Here is a 26,916-nt window from a genome sequence, read left to right as displayed (position 1 = left end):
AGAAATGCCGTTGATTTATTGACACATTAAATCATCTGACAAAACACACAATACACAGAGGATTTTGCATAATGTCGTGTTGGACTTGCCAAAAGTAAGCAAATGGGTTTCATGGTATTATTGTTACACTCTGAAAGGGCACAACAGTGATCAGATGCCTTGGTTTTTGACCAGATTGGTACTGTTTAAGGATGTTTGAGTGCTTTATTTCCACACAGATCAATATTTCTTTCCTGTTGCTTATATCTTGACTTACCTTTTAGGCACCGAGTTATTTACCCACAAGTGTATGCCAAAGGTGCCTTGACACTACGCCTGGTGCAAAAAAAACTTTGTACTGAACACTCTGAGGCTGTATTACAGAAAGTACCCCAGGTGCGCAACGGTCAACTGCACCTATTTTTGTGCACCCCTGGGGCACCATGGTATTACAGAATGGACCGCAGATGCTTGTGGGGCCCCTTCTGTAATACAGATTGTGCTGGTGCACATGTATATTGGAGAGTGGCCCAATGCAAATGAGGGAATCACTGCACCTGTGCCGTTTTCTGGATGTGGGTGCAGAGGCAAAGAAGCTGACAGGACAAGCACTGAAAATTTTTCACAAAAAGGTGGCGCTGAAAGTGCGTCCCCTGATGGCAGTCCTCTGGAGGGGGGAAAGAGGGTCTTGTGGATCCCACCACACATCCCTCTGCAGGCAGGTTGAGTTACTCACTGCACTTGCCTGTAAGGGAATCTCTCTCCCCTCTTCAAAGTGCAAGGACATTGCCACCTGCTCAGTGAAACATGGAGCAACTTTAAAGCAGCTGTGTTTTGCTTCAGTGTGCTGCACTCATGGCAGAACAAGTTTGCAGCTGCCTTGTGGGAAGCACATTCACTGTAATAGGGCACACTTTCCCTGTTTCTACACAGATAACCTATTTAAAGGTGTGCCATGCCACAAACAGGAAAAGTGCGCCCTATATGTAACAGGGCACTGGGTTATCACTAAATTGCGTATCAGGCTGCCTTTATCTGGAACTCATTACTGCTGTAATCAAGATTCTCCCCTCCTTTACAATATAATGTCTACTGAAACCTTCAACTGACTCTGTGGCAGTTAAACCATGGCTAGTCAATGTACAGCAAGAGGTTCAAAATCACTAAACTGTGAAAAGTCACAAAGAGTGATGGGCCACATGTTGTGGCACAGCAATGTCATGTTCCAGAGGCCTCATACACTCATCAACGATTCGGGAAAGTGCTTAAAACATTGTTATTCGAAAACTATTAGGCTCCTAGCATGTTCTTCATAGAATATGTTGGGGTTCCCCTCTGCATGTTCCTCTCTCTACATGTATTATTAAACCAACTTAATGTACCATCCCTACAACATCCTCATGGACCTTGTGGACTCATTTCCACAACCAATGATTGCCAGAATCCCTGTATAGTACACAGCATCAATTGAGTCGCCATCTTGGGTTTGTGTCAAATCCTCAGTATGATCATGCTGATGCCACTGTAAGTGCATCACATTCATGTAAAAAACGAATTAACCTCTCAAAAAACGAAATAGCATTAAGATGACCTTTGGATCTATGCATATTTGTTTGCAGTGAGGATGAAACCGTGAATGACAGAGGATTGAAAAAAGTGGTGGGAACTGAACAGGAGGCGTAAGAATGTGGATCCATCTTCATGTGAGTTTTTGCTCCCTATTTATGTTGTAATAATAAAACGAGTTATTTATAAAGGGATACAAACATAGCATCTTTGTTATGCAGGAATCAAAGTCTGCATAGTGATCTGTGAGTGAACTTGCTCTTCTTCAGTCTCTCTTACGTTTGGAATCCTCACATAAATTAATATAATTGGGCTCCTCTCTGTAGTTCCTGCCTCTGTGGTAAGAAATCAGTGTTTCCTTCAGGCGTGAAGTCATGTGTTTCTTTGAACTTTCCAAGTATTCATAGACCAATCATTCCAGCTATTCCATTGGGCTCTGTGGGTTTTAAATGGGCTGAAAGCGGTTTAAATCTAGTTGGCCAATGTTAGGAGTTTGTATTAGTTGTGTTTTATGTGCTTTGTGTCACACTACCATCTCAAGAAAGACTTTCACAATAATATGCAATGTTCTTGTTGGAGCATGAAGAGAAAGTGGTTTTATTGGTGGGAAGGCTGACCAATTAATATTAGTGACACAGAGTTGGAAGTAAAATTAAGATAGGTATGTAATGACACAGTTATGTACCTTCATATACAGATTCTTTCATTGAATTCATCACTTTGTTCGCCATTGAATCCAAACACTACGTCTTCCTGGGAGACCTAAACTTCCACCTGAACGACTCCACTGACACCAACTCCACCGACCTCTTAGACAGATTGGACAACAGTGGCCTTAAGCAGTTGGTCACAGACCCCACGAACAAAGCAGGACACAAGCTAGACTCCATCTTTACGTCCAGCAACAGAATCATATACTGACACACCTCAGAACTCACCTAATCAGACCACTCCATCATACACTTCACCCCTGCTGGACCTTCCTGCACCATCCCAACTACCACAGCATCCCCTTCCACAGCTGGACCAAGGTCACTCAGCAACCATGGACTGATTCCCTCAGCACCAGGCAGCCCAATGTCACCACCAAATTGGATCAGGCAGTATAGAACTTCAACAATTGGATCATCAGCACTGCCAACTTAGTTACACCAACCAAACCAGCCAAAATGCACAGACCCTCAAAACAAGCCAGCTGGTACACCCCGTAACTCAGCATATCAAAATGCAGATACAAACAACTAGAAGATGATGCAAGTGCAGGAACCACACTGACTGAGCCACCTTCAAATCAGCCTTCAATGACTACAGCTGCCAGATCAAAGCCACAGAAAAGAAGGCCCTTACCCATGAGATCGAGACCAGCGCCAAACATGTCAAGAAACTCTTCACCATCATCCTAGAGTTCACCTGCCCGTCAGTCACCTAAAACTCAACCCTCTCCTCACAGGAACTCTGAGACACTCTAGCTGACCACTTCCACAACAAAATATCAACCATCTAGAGAAACTTCGATCTCCAATCCTTTGACATCCTCAGTATTCCATCCACCACCACTACTGACCACCCGCTCACCGCATGGGAACAACTCAGCACACCATACACAACCACTCTTATGAACTCAACTACCCGGGGACACCTGCTGACCCCTGCCCCCAACAGATTTTTAACCTCGGAAAGACAAGATAGCTGCCAGCTCACCACCATCCTTAATGTCTCGATAACCACAGCCACCTATGCCGATGCCGCAAAACATGCGAAGGTGAAACTACTCCTCAAGAAGCCCTTGGCAGAGACCAGCGAGCTCGAGAACTACCGTCCCATCTCACTGCTCCCCTTCCCTGCCAAAGTCCTGGAGAAGACCATCAACCTCCAACTCACCGAACACATTGAGAGATTGTAAATGCAGATGACATGCTCAGATGAAATGAAATGAAATGAAATTTGATTTGTAGAGCGCATGGCTGCCCAGAAGCGTCCCAGCGCTTGCTTTGGGAACCCGTCCTGGTATTCCCCTGCGAGATAACCCATTACTGGGCATCCCCAAGGTGAAAGCCAGGCATCCCGTTGTGGAGATTAAGCAAGCTATTGCCCAGATGAATGGCATCCTTTCCCATGGGGTGCACACAGAGAGTCCACCTCTTTCCCTTCACCTCACAAGCCAAGCACACCATCTGGCACATCCGCTAGCCCAACCCTCTTCAACGTCTACCTGACATGCTCACAGACATCGTCAGGTCACACAACATCAATATCATCTCCTACGTTGATGACACTCAGTTCATCCTTTTGCTCTCAGTGGACCCTACCTCGATGAAGACCAACTTCCACAACTGTATGAAGAACATCTCAGCCTAGATGAAAGACAACTTCCTGAGGCTCAACATGGACAAAACTTAAGTTCTGATCTTCGGCAGACACACCGCCTTCTTGAAAGACTCCTGGTGGCCATCAGAACTTGGACCCACCCATATGCCAAAACACCATGCCCACAACCTCACCATCATCCTCAACAGCGAACTCTCCATGGAACGCCTGGTCAACACTGTCTTCTCGGCCTGTTTCCACATGCTCCAGGTACTCTGCAAAGTTTCAAGTGACTCCCCATAAGAATCAGAAAGACAGTGATGCAGGCCCTCATCACCAGCTGACTGGACTACGGCAAAACACTCTTTGCATGTACCATCACCAAATTCATGCAAACTCCAGACGATCATGAACGGAGCTGCTACACTGATCATCAACCTGCCCAAGAGAACCCACATCACCCAGCACCTGAAGGACCTTCACTGGCTTCCAGTCCAGTAGAGATGCCAATTCAAACTCCTGGCCCATGCCTATAAATCCCTCCAAGACCAAGGACTGCCCACATGAACCACCACCTGCACTTCCACTGACCTCCCAGGAACCTTCCGGTCCAGGGAAGACATGGCTTGGCAGTTTGGGCTGGACTGTTCCCATGAGGCACAGGGTCAGACTAATTTGCATATAGCCATGTTTGAACTGGGGTGGCAGAGTGGGCTAAAGAACGGTGATGGATTAAACCCAGATCTTTTGACTGGGTGTGACTGTTTGATTGATTCAGATGCTCCGTCTATCACCACCCCCTTTTGTACCACTTTTGGCTGCCATAAGTGTGGCAGGGTATGCTCAGACGTGAGTCCCTTGCTCACTTTGCCACTGGATTCAAGCAAGCCGGGCTGAAGACAGCTGGAATGCCAGAAAATGGTCCTCGGAAGCTTGTTTCCGGTCCAGGGAAGATATGGCTTGGCAGTTCGGGCTGGACTGTTCCCATGAGGCACAGGGTCAGACTGATTTGCATATAGCCATGTCTGAACTGGGGTGGCAGAGTGGGCTAAAGAACGGTAATGGATTAAACCCAGTTCTTTTGACTGGGAGTGAGTGTTTGCTTGATTCAGATGCTCCGTCCATCACCACCCCCGTTTGTACCGCTTTTGGCCCCCATAAGTGTGGCAGGGTATGTTCAGACGTGAGTCCCTTGCTCACTTTGCCACTGGATTCAAGCAAGCCGGGCTGAAGACGGCTGGAATGCCAGAAACCGGTCCTCGGAAGCTTGTTTCCGGTCCAGGGAAGACATGGCTTGGCAGTTCGGGCTGGACTGTTCCCATGAGGCACAGGGTCAGACTGATTTGCATAAAGCCATGTCTGAACTGGGGTGGCAGAGTGGGCTAAAGAACGGTGATGGATTAAACCCAGATCTTTTGACTGGGTGTGAGTGTTTGATTGATTCAGATGCTCCGTCCATCACCACCCCCTTTTGTACCGCTTTTGGCCGCCATAAGTGTGGCAGGGTATGCTCAGACTGAGTCCCTTGCTCACTTTGCCACTGGATTCAAGCAAGCCGGGCTGAAGACGGCTGGAATGCCAGAAACCGGTCCTCGGAAGCTTGTTTCCGGTCCAGGGAAGACATGGCTTGGCAGTTCGGGCTGGACTGTTCCCATGAGGCACAGGGTCAGACTGATTTGCATATAGCCATGTCTGAACTGGGGTGGCAGAGTGGGCTAAAGAACGGTGAAGGATTAAACCCAGATCTTTTGACTGGGTGTGAGTGTTTGATTGATTCAGATGCTCCGTCCATCACCACCCCCTTTTGTACCGCTTTTGGCCGCCATAAGTGTGGCAGGGTATGCTCAGACGTGAGTCCCTTGCTCACTTTGCCACTGGATTCAAGCAAGCCGGGCTGAAGATGGCTGGAATGCCAGAAACCGGTCCTCGGAAGCTTGTTTCCGGTCCAGGGAAGACATGGCTTGGCAGTTCGGGCTGGACTGTTCCCATGAGGCACAGGGTCAGACTGATTTGCATATAGCCATGTCTGAACTGGGGTGGCAGAGTGGGCTAAAGAACGGTGATGGATTAAACCCAGATCTTTTGACTGGGTGTGAGTGTTTGATTGATTCAGATGCTCCGTCCATCACCACCCCCTTTTGTACCGCTTTTGGCCGCCATAAGTGTGGCAAGGTATGCTCAGACGTGAGTCCCTTGCTCACTTTGTCAGTGGATTCAAGCAAGCCGGGCTGAAGACGGCTGGAATGCCAGAAACCGGTCCTCTGAAGCTTATTTCCGGTCCAGGGAAGACATGGCTTGGCAGTTCGGGCTGGACTGTTCCCATGAGGCACAGGGTCAGACTGATTTGCATATAGCCATGTCTGAACTAGGGTGGCAGAGTGGGCTAAAGAACGGTGATGGATTAAACCCAGATCTTTCGACTGGGTGTGTGTTTGATTGATTCAGATGCTCCGTCCATCACCACCCCCTTTTGTACTGCTTTTGGCCGCCATAAGTGTGGCAGGGTATGCTCAGACGTGAGTCCCTTGCTCACTTTGCCACTGGATTCAAGCAAGCCGGGCTGAATACGGCTGGAATGCCAGAAACCGGTCCTCGGAAGCTTGTTTCCGGTCCAGGGAAGACATGGCTTGGCAGTTCGGGCTGGACTGTTCCCATGAGGCACAGGGTCAGACTGATTTGCATATAGCCATGTCTGAACTGGGGTGGCAGAGTGGGCTAAAGAACGGTGATGGATTAAACCCAGATCTTTTGACTGGGTGTGAGTGTTTGATTGATTCAGATGCTCCGTCCATCACCACCCCCTTTTGTATCGCTTTTGGCCACCATAAGTGTGGCAGGGTATGCTCAGACAAGAGTTCCTTGCTCACTTTGCCACTGGATTCAAGCAAGCCGGGCTGAAGATGGCTGGAATGCCAGAAACTGGTCCTCGGAAGCTTGTTTCGGTCCAGGGAAGACATGGCTTGGCAGTTCGGGCTGGACTGTTCCCATGAGGCACAGGGTCAGACTGATTTGCATATAGCCATGTCTGGACTAGGGAAGACATGGCTTGGCAGTTCGGGCTGGACTGTTCCCATGAGGCACAGGGTCAGACTGATTTGCATATAGCCGTGTCTGAACTGGGGTGGCAGAGTGGGCTAAAGAATGGTGATGGATCAAACCCAGATCTTTTGACTGGGTGTGAGTGTTTGATTGATTCAGATGCTCCGTCCATCACCACCCCCTTTTGTACCGCTCCCAGGAACCTTGGCTCCGCACATCTTACCCTCACACAAATACCTCTCATATGCCGCTGCCACTCCGGAGGACGCTCCTTCTCCCATCTCGCTGCCAAAGCCTGGAACGTCCTCCATCTACATTTCTGCACCGCATCCTCGCTGATCCACTTAAGGAAGGGGCTCAAGACCTAGCTCTTCAAATAGTACCTGCTGCAAGAGCCAGGATACCTTTTTTGGATGAAAAGCAGCGCTCTTGAAGTACCACTTAATTGATTGACAATGATAGTATTTTTTCATAGTGTAGTTTGGGGTATGGCTGGGATTCTCGATGATCATATGACTTGTTTCAACATGGAGTGTGACTGTCTCAGTGTCAGTTAGTTCGTAAGGTTAAAGGTAAGTTTTTACTTGCCTGTGAAAGTATGTTTTCTAAGTTGATGAGTATGCAGTTTGAAGAGATATTGTATATAATAAGGGTACTGTTTATGTTGTTAAGCACCTGAATTTGTTCAAGTTAACAAAATGCTCTTGTTGTGTGCATCTATCATTCACTAGAGTGACTGCTTACTGCTTCAGGAACAGAGGCACTTTGATGTTATCATCATTGTAGTTTGTCTGTGGGCTTGTAAAAGAGGCACCATGCTCAACCTATTGGGCAGGTTTGGCATGGTGTTTAGTGTGAAGGATGAGCGAGAAATCTCTTTATATATTGTCCTCTGTGAGAGACAGGGCACGGTTTAGCTCAAATGTCAGAGAGTTTGTGAGTAGTGTGTTTAAAACATTAAGCTAAATTATAAATACCAAAACAGCAATGCCAAAACGTAGAGTAGTGCAAGGGGAAATGTCAGCTACATTCATTCGGACAGTAGGCAGGTATTGTCACTGTAACAATGTCCCTCTCTGGGCTAAGGGCTATAGTTGAGGCAAATGCTACTAACAGTCAAAAGCATCTAGGTGCGACCATAAATTCTCTCTGCATATTTATTTAACATTCAATAACCTAATAGGTCCATCATTTTATTTATTTTCCCAATAGGTCTTTTCATTCAATGCACCATCAACCAATCACTTTGTCAATATCTTTCCACATTGAAACATTTCATGTATCATAAGGAAAACAAAGTCTTGTGACAATTCACTCATGGTAAACTTTAACCTACCTGGTAGCCAGAGTCATTGCAAACCATATAACATTTTCCACAGCTTATGCACATTTCTTCGTCAATCAATGCAACAACTTGCTCTGGGATGCTGAGTTGACTGAAAGATCCAATGTACTGCAGAGCTCTTCCGATGACATCCTACAAATCAGATGGTGCATGACATTAAGTACAGTAAGAGATGCTATATAACGATTGAACAACTACATACACTTCCTCCCAGTCAACCATGTATTCAATTTAAGCATTTGAATTATTTAAGCACACAATTGTCACTGCACTGGTGTGTTTAGAAAACTGTTCACCAACATATTTCAGTGCTTGCTAAGTAAACTTATCTTTATACACGACTCTGCAAAGAAAAGGCAATTGGTCTTGATGGAGCAAGGACTCGAAAAAAAGAGACTTGCTTGACTGCAATTCTCTCCGGTAATCGCTAATCCCGTATTAAAACTTATATTGTGGAAATAACATGCATTTACCCGAAATTTGAGTATAAGATTGAAGCTTGCCCATATGTCTAACTAACCAGTAACTCAAGAGTGATTCTAAAATTGCCCCTAACTGGAATTTTTTAATGCGCATGCGTCTACTGCATCTACGTAGTATGACGTATCTATGCTTGGAGGGAAACTTTTGAAACTTGCCCAGTAGCTAATAAAATGGCCGCCAGAAACTCACATGCTTGCCACCTGCTTGCTGAAAAAATAAACCCAGCTATTATACTAATGCTAATGAGGGAATTAGAGTAGATATAGGTGGTATACAGTGAAACCATTTATTTTTTATTTTTCACTTTTGTCTTTTTGACTCTTTCAATAGGGCTTGTTACGGGCCTAGAGTCCTGAATCACAGTCTATTTCCTCTTGTTCTACCACACATGCGCAGTGAACCCAAACTGAAAGACGCAATGTCAACTTGAACATCGACCAAGGCTGCAAACTATTACTTTTTTTGGGAATCGGATCGACAGTCCACTGTAATGCATGAGAACTTTTTTTTCTCTAATATGTGACAATTACATTGTGAATATGGATGAGAATAAAGACTGAAGTATAAAATTTAAGGGGTGGAATTTTAAACAAAGAGCTGAAAGAAAATAATGGGAAATAAGCATGGTGTGATGATCATCTCCCCGTGCCTGTCCAATCAGATTTAGGAGTTTCATAAACTTAAAACATTAATGGGTGGTACAAGCATAAAGAAAGGTATAATTGAGGTAGCATTAGTTAGTTAGTTAGACAGGAAACGGAGATGCTGAAGTCCAGACCGGGATGCTGTCGGAGTGACGAGTGATGCTGAAGAAGAATCAAACGAATGAACCAATTATCTTAAGCAAATTAATTTAGAAGACGATCACGGAAGAATCTTGAGGAGGGAGAGAGTGTCGTAGAGGGGTGCTACAAAAGCGTCGGTGATAGAGAGGTCATCTGTCCTGTCCTGATTCCTGTCCTATTTCCTGTCCTGAAGTCTTTGTTCGTCAGACCTTTCCTGGGAGACCCTTTTCCAATTCCTAGGCCTTGGAGTTGGTTTCCACACCATACTTGCTAATTATATCTATATCTGTATATGCGCTTATGTGCTTTCCTCTCTATCCTCTCCCTTTCATGCAGTGAGATTGCAAAGTATAATTGAATGCAAATTTGATTGATTATTTGAATCTTCCTTCCTGTGAGAGACAGTGTAAGTGGTTCACATGAATTTTAATCTAAGATAAAAATTTAAAAGACATCCCGACTCTGATCGTTTCCAATGTGTAAGTAACTTGAAATGTTATGTCATTTCACCATCAACTAGTTCCAACTAATGGTCTATTGACCAGAGGAAAGAACTTTTCATTAGTGAAATATTAGTTAGGAACTAAAGATAACTAATCTAAAGGATTACAAAAACATGACCCCATTGGTTATTGCCTGTGTGCTGTGAATGAATTTATGGGCCCAGGTGAGTATGTGGTGTTAGATTACCTGTTGCTGGTAACCAGCTGGATCAGTCTCTTATCCAAGTTTATTACACTCAAATATTTGAGATACTTCATTGGATATTTTACTAAAGGTGTTAACAACTGAGGGAGATTTCAGAGGGCTGGTACAAATTATTGTTGCCTGTTCTGGTGAAAGGTACTTTGTGACCAGTTGGCCCGTTTTTGGTGCGTTCTTAAAAGATCAGACCAAGAGTGCTACAGTTACATTTATTGGTTTATGATATGCTTAAAGGCTGTCATAAAGGTTTGAAAATCTGCATCATCACACCAGAGAAATAGTGTGCATTGTCGCAGCTAGCTGACTTCACTCAGCCTCACCAAATGAGTGACAGACTGAAACCCTCTATTGGCTAATCACAGTAGTATATTCTCTTTAAAATCTACACTTCTCTGTCCTTCTTATCTAACTATAAACACTTTTTGTCATCCAAAAATGTCTCTTTAATTTCTCATTTTTTACCTCTTTGTATTAAATCCAAGGACTCCATTTTTACACTTTCCCATTACACTTCTGTGTCTAATCATGTGTGGAATTTGGTTAATGAGCGATCATGATTTGTATTACAGCGTTAAAACCCAAAGCATACTCTCATTTGACAGAATGATTTTCTTTTGTGGGTCCAGCTATTTAAATAGTATTAGAGCTCAGTCACAACGCACATCAAGACTGTCAACTTAACGTAATAGGTAGATTCCCTACGCTTGCATAATACATATAGAGATTACTATTTTTCTACAACTTGTAGGTACACACACTTACTTCTTTCCCCACATAGGTGACCCTTATACAGTGCATGCTATATGGGTTAAGCACCATCTGTAGGGTTGAGAGAAGTCATTTGTCAGAGCTTTTTAAGGTCTAGCTACACAGCACACCTGTCACCAGACAATTATGTGAGAACAACCAGGACTGGAGATTTGCCTCGCCCACAGGTTTTGAGCCAGGAGTACATGTTTTGAACGGGTAGACGCTGTGTGCTTCCACAAAAAAGTGTGTGTCCTCCACACAGCTGTGATCAGTTATTTATTCATCCAGATGCCTGAGCTTGAACTTTCAGGCAGACACACATGCCATTGTAATACTATTCAAGTATTTTAGATAACTAGATAATGTATGCCATTTTTCTCTGCCAGCTCCACAAATAGGAGGAGGCAGTCATTTGAGACAGATGTAGTGAGAGCATGTGTGTGTATGTGTGTGTATGTGTGTGTGTGTGTGTGTGTGTGTGTGTGTGTGTGTGCTCACACAGACACACTCCCAAGGGCACTGCATGGTCACATATCTCTTACTGGAAGACGTCTGGTACTGTGAGTAGGAGATGATGTGGCAAAGCTGCAGCTAATGTGTTTCCCAGCAGCCTCAACTGTGACATCCCAATATTAAAATGTTCTCTGCAAGTTGATTTCCTTACCATGTTGGGTGTGATACTGGACAGTAAATTACTTGGCAAAGTAAAATGGTCTCATAGTCAAGCAAGCTTGTGAAAATTTGCACTTTTCATAAAGGGCAAAGTTTCCTATCTTCACCCAAACACGTATAAGAATAAGGTATACTTCACCACTGCAGTTCAACGGATATTATTTGCATTTTCGTTGTTCAGAATGGTGAAATACATTTTCCTAGTGCCTCATAATTCTCCATTTTAATGTTTCCTCATCAGAGTATGACATTTCGAGAATTCATTATTCTTTTATCTGCCTAGATATCAGTAATTCCCAGTGCTGCAGTTATCACAGCTATGTTCAGATTTATACCAAGTGTACCATCTATTTTGTTCATGACCTGCATCCAAAATGCTTACTGCAAAACCATCCCTCCAGCCTGTCTTGAAATGTAGCCTTACCTCTGTTCTTTTTAGTCTCATATCAAAACCTATTTACATGTCTTTTAGGATGTCTGACCTCACACGATCACCATATGTATATGGCGCACCTTGCCTGTTTGCGCCATGGCACACCTTTGAAAAGGTGAGCTGTGGCGCAAACATGAACAGTGTGTCATATTTCAAGTGAAATACTGAGCAGTTGCTTTGGAGCCATTCCATGTTTCACGGTGCAGGCAGCACGCCACCTGCACATTGAAGAGAAGAGAGAGATTCCCTTGCAGGTAGGTGCAGTGAGTGACTCCATCTGTCTGCAGTGGGATGTCTGGAGGGTTCATAAGACCCCGTTCTCCGGGCCAGAGGGCTGCCGTAGAAGGTGATCTAAAAGTGTGCCACCTTTTTGTAGTGTATTTTTGTTGCATCTCCTAAGGGCATGTTTGCCTCTGCGTCCAAGTCCATACTATGGCACATGTACAGAGGCAAAGTGATTCCCTCAATTGCATGGGATGTCCTCTCACGATAGTGCTGGTGCTTCATGTGCGCCAGCGGTATCAGTATTTCAGAATTGGAGGCACAAGCATCAGCAGCCCCTTCTGTATTACCATTGTGCTCCGAGGGTGTAAAAAGTGAGCGCACACGCTTGTTGCGCCCCAAGATTACGATGTATAATATGGCCCTTGGTATGATTTTGACCATGATATCTTTGAAGCATTTTTACACATGGGTAGCAGTAGATAAATCTACACTGAGTTTTATTTTTTTTTTTTAAATAAAGAAATTATAATAAGGTTTCCACAGTTCTGAACAGTTCAACATGCTATTTTAATGTATTGGTCTAGTTGTCTAAGTCCCATTGCATCCTGTGATAGCCATTATATGAGGTGACCACCAATTTGAAAGCAATAATTTGTTACTACCATTGCCCTTGAGTATAGCTTAGGGTCGAAGACCTTTTACAACAATTTGTAATGCTACCTTAGATTAAGAATAAAGTGAGATTTAGTAAAAGATATTTGTACAATGTGTATTCCTCTTCTCTTTCTGTTCAACATCTCAATAGTTTTGCCAATCTATTTCATCATTTAAAATTATTTTGACGGTACCAAACATTTCTCACTTTGAAGTAAACAGGAACCTCTCAAGAAGACTTAAACACTACTTTGTGTGTAAGGAACTCTGCACCACCCACCCAATAATTACGTTTGGGAACGGAGTCACAATTAACATGATATTCAGCCCCAAGATTCCCCAAAGGGGGAACATGCGCTTTACAATCCCTTGTTACAGTATGTTATGTTACACAGGAAAATTCAATACGTTTCTGGCATCTATGAGTAGACAGTGCATTTTGAACAGGATTAGGATAATGTTATCTTTTTAGAATAAAATTATGGATGCACTATATTTCTTATATATAGCAAACCCCACATCAACACTGGAAAATTCTGTGTTTCACCAAAACACCAGTGTCTGATATGAAGATCAAAGGTGAATTCTAGGCACAGGAAGGTTTCATTGTCAATGGGGTGATGTTCAGCATTGGGCTCAGTGAAGTGTTCTATGTTCGCACTTAGGAAGTTCTTTGGAAGTCAAGACTCTTTTAGGGGGGCAAATCAGAAAATTTAGTCCCATCAACAGTCTGACATCAGTGCTACAACACAGCAGTGGTCTGGTACCATCTAGTTATTTTTGCATAAAGTAAAAAAAAAATATTCTAAGTATCCAGTCTTACACTTTTTGATGGGGAAATAGTACACTTTAACATCAGCCAAGGGTCCAGGACCTTTTGGGCACCACATGTGGGTTAGGACTAAATCTCGCAGAAGCCTGAAGCCCCAGCAAGGGCCAAGGAAAATATGGTTGAAACTGGTTAGCTGGGTTCAGCAGACATTTGGGCTTCTTGCGGAGTATGGGTTCCTGGAGCTGAGCAGGAAGCTAGCCACCTAGTTCTGGAAGTCCACTCTTCTGTCCTGGGTACAAGTGGAAGCTGGTTCAGCCCTTGTGTTTCTCTCTACAGGTTCCATAGCAGGTGCAGTCCCTCTTTGGTCCACACTTCCAGAGGTATTCTGATGGACGTACTGAGGATGCCACTTTAAGTGTGTATGGGGCAATTTCCTGGCCACTCAACCAACTGGGTAAAAGTTCCCAGTGGTGCTGACCGTACCCACTTTAGCAGCACTTCCTAATTATTTTACTGTACCCTATCCCACTTAAAACGATTAAATATGGCATACCTTTACCTCCCTTGTGCAGAGCTCTGGGCACACCCCTGAGGTATGCTTTAGAGAAATGAGGAACTCCCCTTGCAAACCAGTTCTGGAACAGTTTTTCCCTGCACTGGGATTGGTGTCACTCTACTAACTTGCACAATGACAGGGCAGACCTAGGTGTGAGTTACATCTGCCTATATTGGGTGCTGCCCATTTGAAGCTTGTGCATTTGGTCAGCACAACCCCTAGGGCATACTGTCATGAGAAGGCCACACCTCCTCCAACCCAAGGTCCTTTTGTTTCCTTCCAAGTGACCATTGGGGATTTACTCTAATAGAGGCTTTGGGCCAGAAAATGACAACTTTCTACAAATTGAGCTGAAGTCCAATATGAGGTCAGTTTTGCCATGGAGCTAATAGAATACCCCTAGGGAACCAATAGAATACAGTTCTATTCGGCCTGGCCGCATTTAACACCTCTGTCTAACCAGCTGTTGTCAACCACTAGATCTCAGGAGCATGCCCTATTACAAGATTATACAGAATGCCCAATTTCTAATGACATGGTCAATTAACAGTGCAGGATGCAATTAAGTACGAGCCTCAAGTTAATGGGTTAAGATCTAAAGATGCTGTATAAATAATTGAAAGACCACAAAAAGATCAATAAAGCTTTGAATCGGAAAAAAGAGACATTTTTACGGGACGATGAAATGCATGCGTCGCATATTCATTCATTTATGTAAATGTTTGGTTGAGGGCAAGAGTGGCCTCTGTAAATATTGGATTTATATGCAGCAAAATACGTCGCGGTGAAATCGGCAAAACGCTGCTGCGATGACTAAGGGCACTTCAAATCCCAACCATCTTCACTCCTGGAAGTCCGGGACAATAAAACAAAGCTCTAACGTGATAGGCATGAATCGCACGATTGTGGATGTTGATCCCACCACTTCTCGTAGTTCGAGTAGACTGAAGAGCACACAGGTAAAATTATGCGGCCGAACCCGACCGTCAAAATTCAGCGTAAACGCATGATTATATGGCTGATCATCAGTTAAGCCCTTGTCTGCTCTATCTTTCCACCAACAGGTTTCTCCCCTTGCCAAGCTTCAAATAAGAGAATAGGACCCCAGGGAGCACAGAACTTCATTACAAGTAAGCCCATGTATGCATTTTTTCTAACACCTCCCGCACCGAGTAATTAGCAGATTTTTTGACCAGTGGTCGTATGTTTTCCCAGGTGCCGCTTGAAATATTATTGACGGGTCAGAGTCAGACGTTGGTTTTCGAAGAGATGATTGTAAGTGCTGGTCTTTCATCTACGAGTAAATAAGGCATTTCATTTATGAGCCGTTTGTTGTCGGAAGTCACAACTGGCTGTTGTTGTGTTTGTTTCCATTTTGATACAGTTCCCAGTTTCGGGTGGATGTATTGGAACAGCTTAATTAAGAGAAAGGAAGAGCCAGAAAAGAGGTCAAAAGTGGAGAGCACCTAGAATTTAAGAGTGAGTGTAAAAAGAATCTTTGTTTGTTTTGCAGCTACTTGGTCCTAAGGAGAACTCAACATTCATCAAGAGTTCGAAACGTGTAGACCAGTTATTTTTCAGCCATAAGAATGCACAACAAAGTCTGAATTGTGTATAGAAAAAATATAATGTTATGATATTGTTTACTATGGCGTTTGTTCCGAACTAAGAACAAAAAAAGAGATCAAACAAAACAAATTTGTACATAGAGGGGACAGCTGTGAATGTTGAATGAATGTTTGAGCGTCTGAAGAGGTTGGGTGAGTGATCCAATGGGAGGATTAGGAATATGAGTATGTGAATTTTTCATGTGATAATTCTATTCAGTTGTGAAGTTAAAAATCTAAAAATTGTGGAAATGTTGAAATTTTGATACGAAAAATTATAATAAAAAGAAAAAGATTTATTCAAGACAGAACCAGAAGTCCATGGCACATGTTGCTGAATTTTCAATATGTCTGACCAAATGAGAGTATAAATAAAGTAGCAGTATTTGCATTTGTTTAGTTTGATAAGGGTCAGTGGTTTGGCCTTACTGTTGGGAGCCCAAACCCAGTGGTAGTGTTAGTAACTTTCTAAAAGTGGCATTTTCAAAATAGTAATTTAAAATCTGACTTGACTATTAGATTGGATTTGAAATTTCAACAAATGTGTGTCCTGGAATCATGGTTCTAGCTATTCCCAAACTTACGTTATATAATTGGTTATAATGTAACTCAGTGCTTTTCTATGGGAGAGCCAGCCATGCCACAGTGAAAAATGAGTTTGGAGATTTTTGGCTGCCAGGACATTTATAACATAAGTACGCATTTTCTACTTTTTAAATACCAGGCACTGCCGTAAAGGGCAATTCGACCTGCCTTAGGGGTGACTTACAAGTATTAAAAAGACAGGTTTAGGCCTGGTAAAAGGTTTATATTTTCAGATAGAGTTTGCAGTTTTAAAACTTCACACTCTGGCTGCAGGAGCTGACATGAAGACACACTTTGCATTGTCAGTTTAGTGGTGGCACTATAGGTACTCCAGTCTACTAGTGAAATTTAATTTACATGTCTTGAGTACACTGGGAAAAATAAATTAGTGACTTGTAGGTAACTTAGAAATGCCAACTTGGATTTCTAACCAATTCAAGAAGCTCCTATGGGCAGATCACAAGTAGTTGAAAAAATAAAACTGGATGATTATGAAAAATTACAAATGGAAATTCATTTTTTGTGGATTGGCCAAAAATACACAAATAGTGGTGGCAAAGTGTCAATCGTTTGCAGTATTTTAGCAATGTTTGATGGGTAATTACTATACTTTCCCACTTGCTCCATTTTAATTTAGTGTGTAATGGCGCTTGCACCATTCATGGAAAACAGTGTGATACTTTGGATCTGACTCCCTTAGCCATTTGCTAATTTGATGTAATTTACCATGTCATGAGTGATGTAGTATGTAAGGACATAAGCACTGTATGTTTAGATCACAAGTTATAGTTAGTTGACTAAACTTAAATTGGCAAATTTCTGAGTTTTTTTTACATTAGCTTTGTGGCTCTTTTCATATGCGTATGTTTTTCTACCAGAATGTCAGTAATTTAAAATTAGGAAGAACTTAAGCAACTGAAATGATGTGCAGGCTGACTAAGCAAATGTGCAAAAGGGGTGCTGTGAATATGCACACATCTATTTGTTTAACTATTGTTAGCCCCTTTAAAATTACATTATGCCTTAAATTATTGAAAACGCATACCTCCCCTCAAATTTTTAAGCAACTGGTTCATACTTGAATTAATATCTCTATGGTCATTTACTTCAGCCTGCTCCTCAGGAGATGCTTTAAATTAAAGAACTCCTATGCTAACAAAGTGGCATTCAGGACGGCCTTACATTTGTCTTGAATCTAAACTGTTATTGCTTTAGTTGTTCATTAAACCTCTGGTGTGACACGTCTGTTGGAAGTACATGTTTCAAGCTGCATGCCGGAATATTTTTCCAAAATGAATGATATTAGAGAACTCACAGAAAACGTGTCTCATTTTAGTTTTCTGGAGCTGTAAGCATAATTTGTGTGATAAAATAATCCCTCATTATATTCCTTTAATACAGTCCTTTCTGCAGGAAATGCTTCAAGTTTTACAGCTTTGATTCCATAAAAAAGACATTCTGGTGTGCCACATTTTTAATATAAATACAGAATTTTAGTGCTCTAGTGGTTCATTAGAAAACTATGGGGAGCCGCAGTAGAACACTGTGGAATCAACTGACAGACTGTTCCTGGAAGTATGGGTTTTATTCAGAATATCAGTCTTTATTCTCAGGAACATATTGTAAATTTATAGAAAATGTGCTTTAGTTTTAATTTTAATTTCTGGGACACCTTCCATAACCTCATTGCTAAAAAGCACTACAGAAAACAGTGTTCTGTCAAACATGGTTCATCAAAAGCCAGCGGGGTGTCAGCATTTTTTACAGGGCAAAATCACCTGGGAACTCAGCGGAATTTCTACAATTAGTATAACATTACCAAAAAATGTTTAGATTGTGAACACAATCTGTTATCACTCTCCATATGTGTTCCTTTTTGTAACCTTCAAAAACTGAATATCACAACAATGTATTAAATCAGACCATGTTCTGAGTCCTGTAATGACTACCACAACACATTCATGTTGTGGCCAGCCAATCATAGGGTCCTCTTGAGATATTCCCCACATACGCCTGGGGGGGCGGTCAGTGTGTACTAACCCGGCCCCATTATATTTTTTTCAATGTATTATTAGGATGTAGGGACCATGGCCCAGATGTAGGTAAAATAGATTTACCGAATTTTAATTACCGAATTCTACCGATTCGGTAATTAAAAATCGGTAAATCTTAGGGGTGGATATGTAGGAACAGCCAGATGTTCCTTTTACCGAATCGGTAAATATCTGTATTTACCGATTCAGTAAATACCGACCGGTAATGCCCCATTCATTCCTATGGGCTTTGAAGCCCATAGGAATGAATGGGGCATTACCGGTCGGTATTTACCGAATCGGTAAATTCCGATTTTGACAAGGGTGCAGGGGGTGTCACTTTGACACCCTCTAGCACCCCCAAAAAAGATTCGGGGGCCATGTGGCAGGCATACCTGCCCTAAGGGCAGGTCTGCCTGTCATATGGCACAGGTGTGCATGCACACATGTGCATGCACACCGGAATCGGTATTTTACCATGAAGTTGGATTTCATGGTAAAATACCGATTCTGTAAGGCTTGTGGGACTCAGAAGAGTCCCACCTACATCTCATTGTTACCGAATTGGTAAAAATACCGATTCGGTATTTTACAGATTCGGTAAATTTACAGATCGGTAAATTTACCGAATCTGTAAAATATGTGGCCCTACATACCATTTTGTGAATCTCGGTCGGTAACGGCCGAAAATACCGATTTTCGGCCGTTACCGACCGACCAAATCCGGCCCCATGTCCTTAAATCCTGTAAAGGCTATCAAAATATATTGTTCATTTAGTCGCCAGCCAACCAGAAGAAATCAGGCCCCTTTAAATTGGCTAATCACCTAGAGTCCTGTCATGTCATTTAGGATAGTCTCATCGAGGTTTACTCCATTTTACATACATCATCCCATCCACACGACTATATTGATTCTAAACAGGTGACCTTTTAGCTAATAGCTTGCTCCTGTCCCTTCAAAACTAGGCTCTCAATCTTCTATCTGAATACCTGTACCTGACATATATAAACATTTCCCCAGACACAGCATTCTGTATAGAAGTAGAGTGGTGTGGCTCACTGGTTAGAGGCGGCAGACCCGGAAGCAGAGAACGGCCCGGGACCAGGGTTCAATTCCCGACGCGGCAGGGTCGAGGACCAGGGTCAGCGGACTCGATAATTCTCGCCTCGGTGCCTACTCTAACCAGGGATCACACTCGGCAACTCTGGGCATTAGCTTGCCTCATCTCTACAACGGCCCCCCACATTCGCCGGGGATGCCGGTTTCACCTTGGAGATACCCAGTAGGGACCATCTCACAGGGATAGCCAGGACGGGTTCCCCAGCGGTCTACAGCGCCACGATGCCTCAGGGCAGCAGTGCGCTTTACAAGACACATACATACATACATAGAGGGTCACTACTTTTTTTCATCCTTGGCCAACAGCCAGCTATGCATGATCACACTTGTTTAGAAAAGTATTGGTGATTATTTTCAAAACATTTATGATTGTTTTTAAAACATCATGGTTGTTTTAAAAACATATTGATTCTAGAAAAAACCATGGAGTGACCATTTTCGTATAAAAAACCCTCACTCCCGCTACAAATTAGAGAAGAATTCCTTCCAAGCTGAGACAGGGGTTCTGCGTGCCGAATCTCTAACAAGCAGTTCTTTGACATCCCTTGCGGGTTGTCATCCTCAACGCAGAGACGGGGTCCTTCATTCCCAACCATCAGGTGAGGGGGCTGATTCTTTCCTAAGAGTTTCTTGGCTACAGATACACATATCTATATGCATATACACCTACACATCCAGGTTAGGCTAGGTACATTATAGCAAATTACCTTGGGCACGCATTTAAGAAATATTGAAGTGCTACTGTTTTTATCTGAATTGTTTCTGTTCATCTTCTTAGCACCATGGAAGAATTGTATCTACTATTGCCTATATCTCTTTTGGATGCTTCTGTCTCCTGATTGTCCTAGCACATATGTTTTACACCAGGCTGTTCCTGGACCAATAAATTCTTACTTAAACGTCCTAATCAACATCCTGTGTGTTTTTGAGAGAAAGCAAGCATGAGTGTCTGAGTGAAACGTACTGTACTGTTTTCCATGATCTGGGAGGAATCAGGGTTCTCATGTTCAGTGGTTGCCAAAAACGACCTACTCCCCTGTAAAATACAGGGGGGTGGTAGTGGCACTGTAGATACAGCTGGTCTAATGGCTGACATATCCTGTGGGGGTGTCCGGAAGCAGTTGGGACACCAAACCCTCAGTTGAGGTCACCCAAAATGCATAGGTCCTAGGGGACTCCTAGGAACTACACGACATGGAGCTGCCAACGTTGGATTGGTTCTTATATTATTAGTTAAAACCTGAGTAGTTCAGTTTTGCTTAGTTAAAGCCCTACTCACACCTTTCCAGAGACGCCTAAAGTGGGAAGGGAAATACACCTCAGCTGTGCAGATATACTCTGTGTATTGGCAGAAGGTTTAGCAAGCTCGAAGGACGAACAGTTCCCCCATTGTGCAAAACCCTACCTCTTTAAATGTACCCTTCTCTTCTAAAATGACTGACCCCACGAGTAGTTATGGGGAAGACAAAGTTGCAAATGCTCTTAACATTACAGAAAAGTGCAGACATGCAGTGACTATGAAATTGTTAGAACCCGGTGTACTGGCATTAAGTGGCTGTGTTACCTTCATGATTGAGGCACACGTGGTGTTCGGATCAGAGGTATTCTATTCTTGGGTTCAGTTCCCACCTGCAGATTCGGTGACTAAATTGTTCCTCATATACATTGTAGTCAAACCACCAGATGAATACATTCCATACGAAGACATTGAAGTCCTGTTAACTTACCAGCAGCATAAAAGATGGTTTAAAGCCACCCTCCCACACACAACATCTGTTGTGAGACTCGGTCTGCTCAGCATAGAAGAAGCAACCTGGTCGGTCTTAGCGATATACTCTCCGCATCCCGAGATGGATATACTACCGGTACACAAAGTTTGTAAAATATACAAAGACATAGTCCAGCTATACAGACACATTGTCCAGTTCGTCATGCTAACATTAACAGTCCAACCTGCGAGAAATGCTCCCGCTGGTCCACATCAGACCACATCTATAATTAACCCACAGACACTGAATTCAGTAATAGTGACAACTTCTTCCAAACGGGAGCAAATTCCGTTCTGGTTAGCACATGAAATTGCACAGCTGGAAGCAGTATTTCCCCATATGGGCCCACAGTAAAGACATAGAATGCTAACAATTTGCTTATCAATGGGGATGGTTCCCTCCATTGAGGATTATACCACTTGGGGACCAATCTTTGCTGCTGTTTACTTCAGAATACACAGTACTCCTTCATTAGCAGTTGTTCCAGAAGTATTGAAACAAATACTGAATGAGTACAGGGCAGGACCTGCCCTGGACTTTGGAATGAAACTGATGGGTAATTTTGTCCAAGTCTCTGGAATCATAGTGAGCAATTAAAAGGGGGAGGCAGCAGCAGTGGCTATACACAGCCACCTAAGAGAAATAGCCCCTGTAAATAGGGAGCGAGGATTACCAAAAATTATCGAAGAAACCTACCTTGAATTAGGTAGGGATAGTTTGGGAACCAAAGCAGGGATGCCACAAATGGTGGGTAGTCCCGACAAAGACAACTCAAAGCAAACACCCACTTCTAAAACGAAATGGGAAAACAAAAATTCTAAAAATAACAATTCAGATTAGAATTCATGATTAAGGGTTGGGTCTCCCCAGTGGAGTCCCCTGAAAAAAGGTACAACCTTAGGAATCGTGATAACATTAAAAAACCTGATAGGTATCAAGACACGGATACATGTTTCTTTCGTTCTTTCCAGGGTTCAACAAAAAACTCAGAGAGGGACAGGTGATCAGAGGAAAACACTGAAGATCCACCAAAGACAAAAAGGGAAACACATTGCAATTCAGATTACATAATCAAGCAAGAAGAGCAACATAAAGCAAAGCCTCAATTCAAAAATAAGAAAGTAGCTGGCCTATAAATTAGAAATGCCAAGGTTACTGGGGACTCAGCTTCTGGACGGGTAATGGGCTCTGGTGATGCTAGACAGCGCAGCAGAAGTAACAATAGCTCGCCAGAACCTAAAGGATTTTCTGGTGACAGCAGTGTTGAATGAACATATCATAATGGAAACACCTGATACCAGAGTTAGTGTCCTGCATATACTGTATGAAATTACACTTGAAATAGAGGGGGACATCTAAAGGAAGGTTAAAGGTCTCTTTTGGGAGAAGCTGACATTTGGATACTGCTTGCAGAAAGAGATTGGCTGCCTGAGTTTGTGATGATTGCCCGAAGGGGCAAAGCGTCATTTTGCCTGCTTTCTCCGACCTTGTTCCAGTCTCTTTAAAACACTCATACGCGCAGGAATGGGTGCTAGCGCTAGCTCCGGCATTATACCGCAATCATGTAGGGTGGAATGTGGAGTCCACACGCCACGAAATCCCATTAAAAATCTACTTCAAATCCACAGAGACAGTACCATATAAATAACAATGCAAAAAGACAGGGCAATGAATTCTTAGACCAACTCAAATACCAAGATGTGATTGAAACTTGCACCTCCCCAATGAATAATCCTTTATTTTCAGTAATGAAACCTAACAATTCATATTGTCTAGTTTTAGACTCCAGAATTTAAACACATGCACACAAACATTAGCAGTTCAAAATGCACACAGTGCTGCATTAATGAATAACATTGTGCGGAAGAAATATAAAACAATATTAGATATCTCAAATGGATTCTTCTGCCAGAATATCGCTCCAGAAAGCAGATATTTGAAACCATTTTCTGCGATCAACACTCAGCAAAATTTGTGTCATTTGCCTCAAGGGTAAAGGAACAGCCCCGGGCTATTCTCAGCAAGAGTGTCAGAAATATGACAAACTTGCAATGAGGAGGCTGTGTCCTATGTAGATGACATCTACCTAATGGACGATGAATTACTTGAACACTTGAGCAAGGTAAACAACATAATTGTTGGATTCACCAATTTGGGCTACAAATATAATAACAAGAAATCGAAAATTGCCCATCTCAAAGTCCTGTTTTTGGGATATGAGCTATCAAGTGAAGACAAGAGCCTGGCAGCCAATCTTTTTAGAAAACTGTGGCTGCTCCAACCTCCAAAGAATCTGAAGGGTTTTCAATCCATTTTAGGTTTTCTACATTTTGGCAGAGTATACATTCTAGATTACGCAGAAAGAGTAAAACTCTTGTACTACTTAATCAGACCTGATTCCACACCACATCAGTGGACACAGCAACACACAGATACTCTCTGTTTCATTCAGGCTGACATGATAGCAACTAAACACTTGCACACAAGTGTAAATTCTACAAACTTGGTGATCTGGGTCGTCCTGGGTTTATCGGGATATCCTTATCTCACTTTATATGAAGGTCAGACAGTTCCAACTGCATACAAATCACATTAATACACAAATGCTAAAGTGCAATTTGTGGCAACAGAGTAAATACTAACAGCAGTACAGACTGCTGTAGTGAGAGAAAGAGCACTAGCCATTGGGAAACGCATTATTGTAACCCCAGCGACAACTTTAGAAACTGTTACTAAAACGAGCATTCCAAATGCGAAAGCACTCCATCCCCGATGGATACAATGCAATGGGCTAATTCTCTCACTGCAACAGATGTAGATTACAGATATGATTCTACATGAGAAACACAAGCATTTCTACAGTATGAACAAGAATACCCTCTCCCGAATGAAATCTTGCCTCTAGAAAAATATGAATACATCATTTACACTGATGGATCTGCTCAGTCTGTCATAGGAGGTAAACAGCAATATAGCACTGCATGTGCTATAGTGAAGGCACTTTTGCGTGATGGCAAGTTTCATCCCAGTAATACAACTACACAAACTCTAGGAGATTGTACAGCACAGTAGGCAGAGATGAAAACCCTGATATTGGCACTACAGTATACGGATCGGGAATTCCCCACAATGATAGTGTGCGATTCCTTTTACTGAGTGCAGTCTTCCAATTAATATCTTCATTACTGGGGTGGAATTGGTTTAGAGATTTCAAGTGTTGCATAATTAAGCATACAATATTATGGGAACAAGTTGCAAAGCGGAAAGCATGCCTGCCACAGGCTCAAGTTATTAACACATTGAGTCACCAGCGTTTTGGCACGTGCATTGAAGGGAATTCACTGGCTGATGAAGCCGCCAAGGTAACAGTGCGTACTGCTGCAGTTGCTGCAATCACTCATTTTAGCACATCGATGGACGGAGACATACTGATAGCTGTCAACACCTTACAGAACGGCTCTGCCATTCCAAAAGTCTTTCCACTTAAATATTCTTCAAAATTGTATGCGCAAAACACACCATAAGCTCAAATTCCAGGAGTGGGGGATAGAGTTATACCAAACACTGATCGCAGATTAGGTTTAATTATAGCTGCACATGAGGGTCTAGGTTATGCACACGCAGGAGTCGCTGCTACAGCATCGTTACTGAAGCGGCAATTCTGGTGGCCAAGTTTGTCTAAACAAACAAAGGCTTATGTCTTAAAGCGCAACATCTGTGAGCAGATGAAAGGTTCCATTGTAGCACGGCCACCACAAACACCATTACTCATTTCAGACAGACCTGTTGCATGTGTCTATTTGGATCACTGTGGCCACTTAAATTCAGATGGCACTTAAAGTGCATCTTGGTGGCAGCTAGATTTCTATGGTTTGGCCTCAGTGCTAGGCTGGTGCTAGAACTGTTTTAAAGAATTTGCGAGCTTTGTCGGGACATACGCAATTGGCACATTACATTCCAACCATGAACTTGTGTTTAGTGCCCGGGCTTACAAGGATGCCTTGGAAAGTATGGGTGTAGCCTTGCGGTACTCCTCCCCCTACTATCCCAAGGGAAGTTCAGTGGTGGAGAGAATAAAGCAGGACCAAAGCAATCCTTAACTGCAAGGGTATTAGGTGCAGACGGTAGTTGGATCAATCACCTATACGGGGACCAGAGCGCACTAAATAATATGCCAAGAAAGTCCTTGGAAGGACGTACACCCTAAGAGATCCTATTTGACCTTGATTGTGCCAGTACAGTGGCGGATGTTAAACTATTTGAATTGAATGATCGTTTGGCTATTTTACAGGAACTCAATGATTTCTAGGCATTACAAAGCAATGTCCATGTGAAACGCACCACCATTAAGGGAGTTAAATCAGTTCCCGCCAGACCTGTCTGGGTTCCAAAGGTTGGGGATAGGGCCGGACTGGGAACCAAAACCAGCCCTGGCAAAGTGCTCGGCTGGCCCCCTGGGGGGTTGGAGTGCAGCTGAGCTGTTTGCCACGGCCGGTTACCGTCGATTTGGTTACAGCGGCTGATATTGCAGCTATGCTGCAAAAATGGCCTGTAACAAAATCGGCCCCCAGGGGCCCAAAACCGGCCCCCAACCCTGGCAGTACACTGGGGAAATGCCCAGTACCAACTATGGCTAGTCTTGCCCTGGTTGGGGACCTGGTCAGAGAAAAGATTGTGGACAAGAAGGAGTTTGGACCATCTTAAAGAACACCTGTTCCGAGTACCGCCGCTGCCCGCAGCTGTGCTCATGGTTCGCTGTCGTTGTCGTGGTAGATCCTCTGCTGCGCTACGCTTTATTCCGTGTAGTTATTCAATTGTTGCGCTGCGTTGTATTCCGTGTATTCCGTGTATTTATTTAATTTTCTCTACTGTCCTCTTGTTGTGCCCAGCCCCTGCCCTCTCTCTATTTAGTTTTGTTGTTCCCCTGTTGTTGTGCCCAGCCCCTGCCGCGTTTCCCGGCACCTCCCCGCTCCCCGCCGCTGCCCCCCTGCGGCCCCGCCCCCTTCCCTCTGTCTCACATCCCATTCGATGCCCCGCTCCTGCCTCCCAGCTGCTCCTCCCTCACTCCGCCCCCCCCACTCTCCATTTATGGCAGAGTGGCTAACGCGCAGCGTAGATGTGCAGCGGGCACGCCCTAAGCCGCCATAAGTGTGCTGGGGATGCTCAGACGTGGGTCCCAGGCACTCCACACCACTGGAGTCAAGCTAGCCGGGCTGATGAGAGGTGTTACCTCGAAACCGGTCCGGTCCTCGGATGCTTGATTCCGTTCTGGGAAGGACATGGCTTTTGTAGTTCGGACTGGACTGTTCCCATGGGGCACAGGGTCAGAGCTGATTTGCATATCGCCATTGTCTAACCCAGGGTGGTGTGGAGTGCAAAAAAACGATGGATTTGGGCCCAGATCTTTTGACTGGGTTGAACGTGTGACATTGATCCACATTCGGCCCATCACCTGTTTTGTTTGCAACTAAGCGTGCAGAAGGCATGTCAAAGGCAAGCCCGTCTACGCCCGTCCGCACCTGGCCCGTGCC

The 26,916-nt window shown here is 43.5% G+C and overlaps 1 protein-coding gene across 1 annotated transcript in view; it reads right to left on the bottom strand.

Moving 5' to 3' along the window:
• DPYD (dihydropyrimidine dehydrogenase) overlaps positions 1 to 26,916 on the bottom strand; it is a 3,292,815-nt gene that overhangs the window by 3,022 nt on the left and 3,262,877 nt on the right. The window contains exon 22 of the mRNA XM_086954704.1: positions 8,228 to 8,368. Within this exon, the coding sequence (XP_086810830.1) occupies positions 8,228 to 8,368 (141 nt within the window). The remainder of the gene's footprint in view (positions 1 to 8,227; positions 8,369 to 26,916) is intronic.

Source organism: Lissotriton vulgaris, chromosome 1_1, assembly GCF_964263255.1.
Source record: "Lissotriton vulgaris chromosome 1_1, aLisVul1.2, whole genome shotgun sequence".
Lineage (NCBI taxonomy): Eukaryota > Metazoa > Chordata > Amphibia > Caudata > Salamandridae > Lissotriton > Lissotriton vulgaris.
The sequence above is the reverse complement of the archived record's forward strand: the minus strand, read 5'-3'. Positions and strand labels throughout refer to the sequence as shown.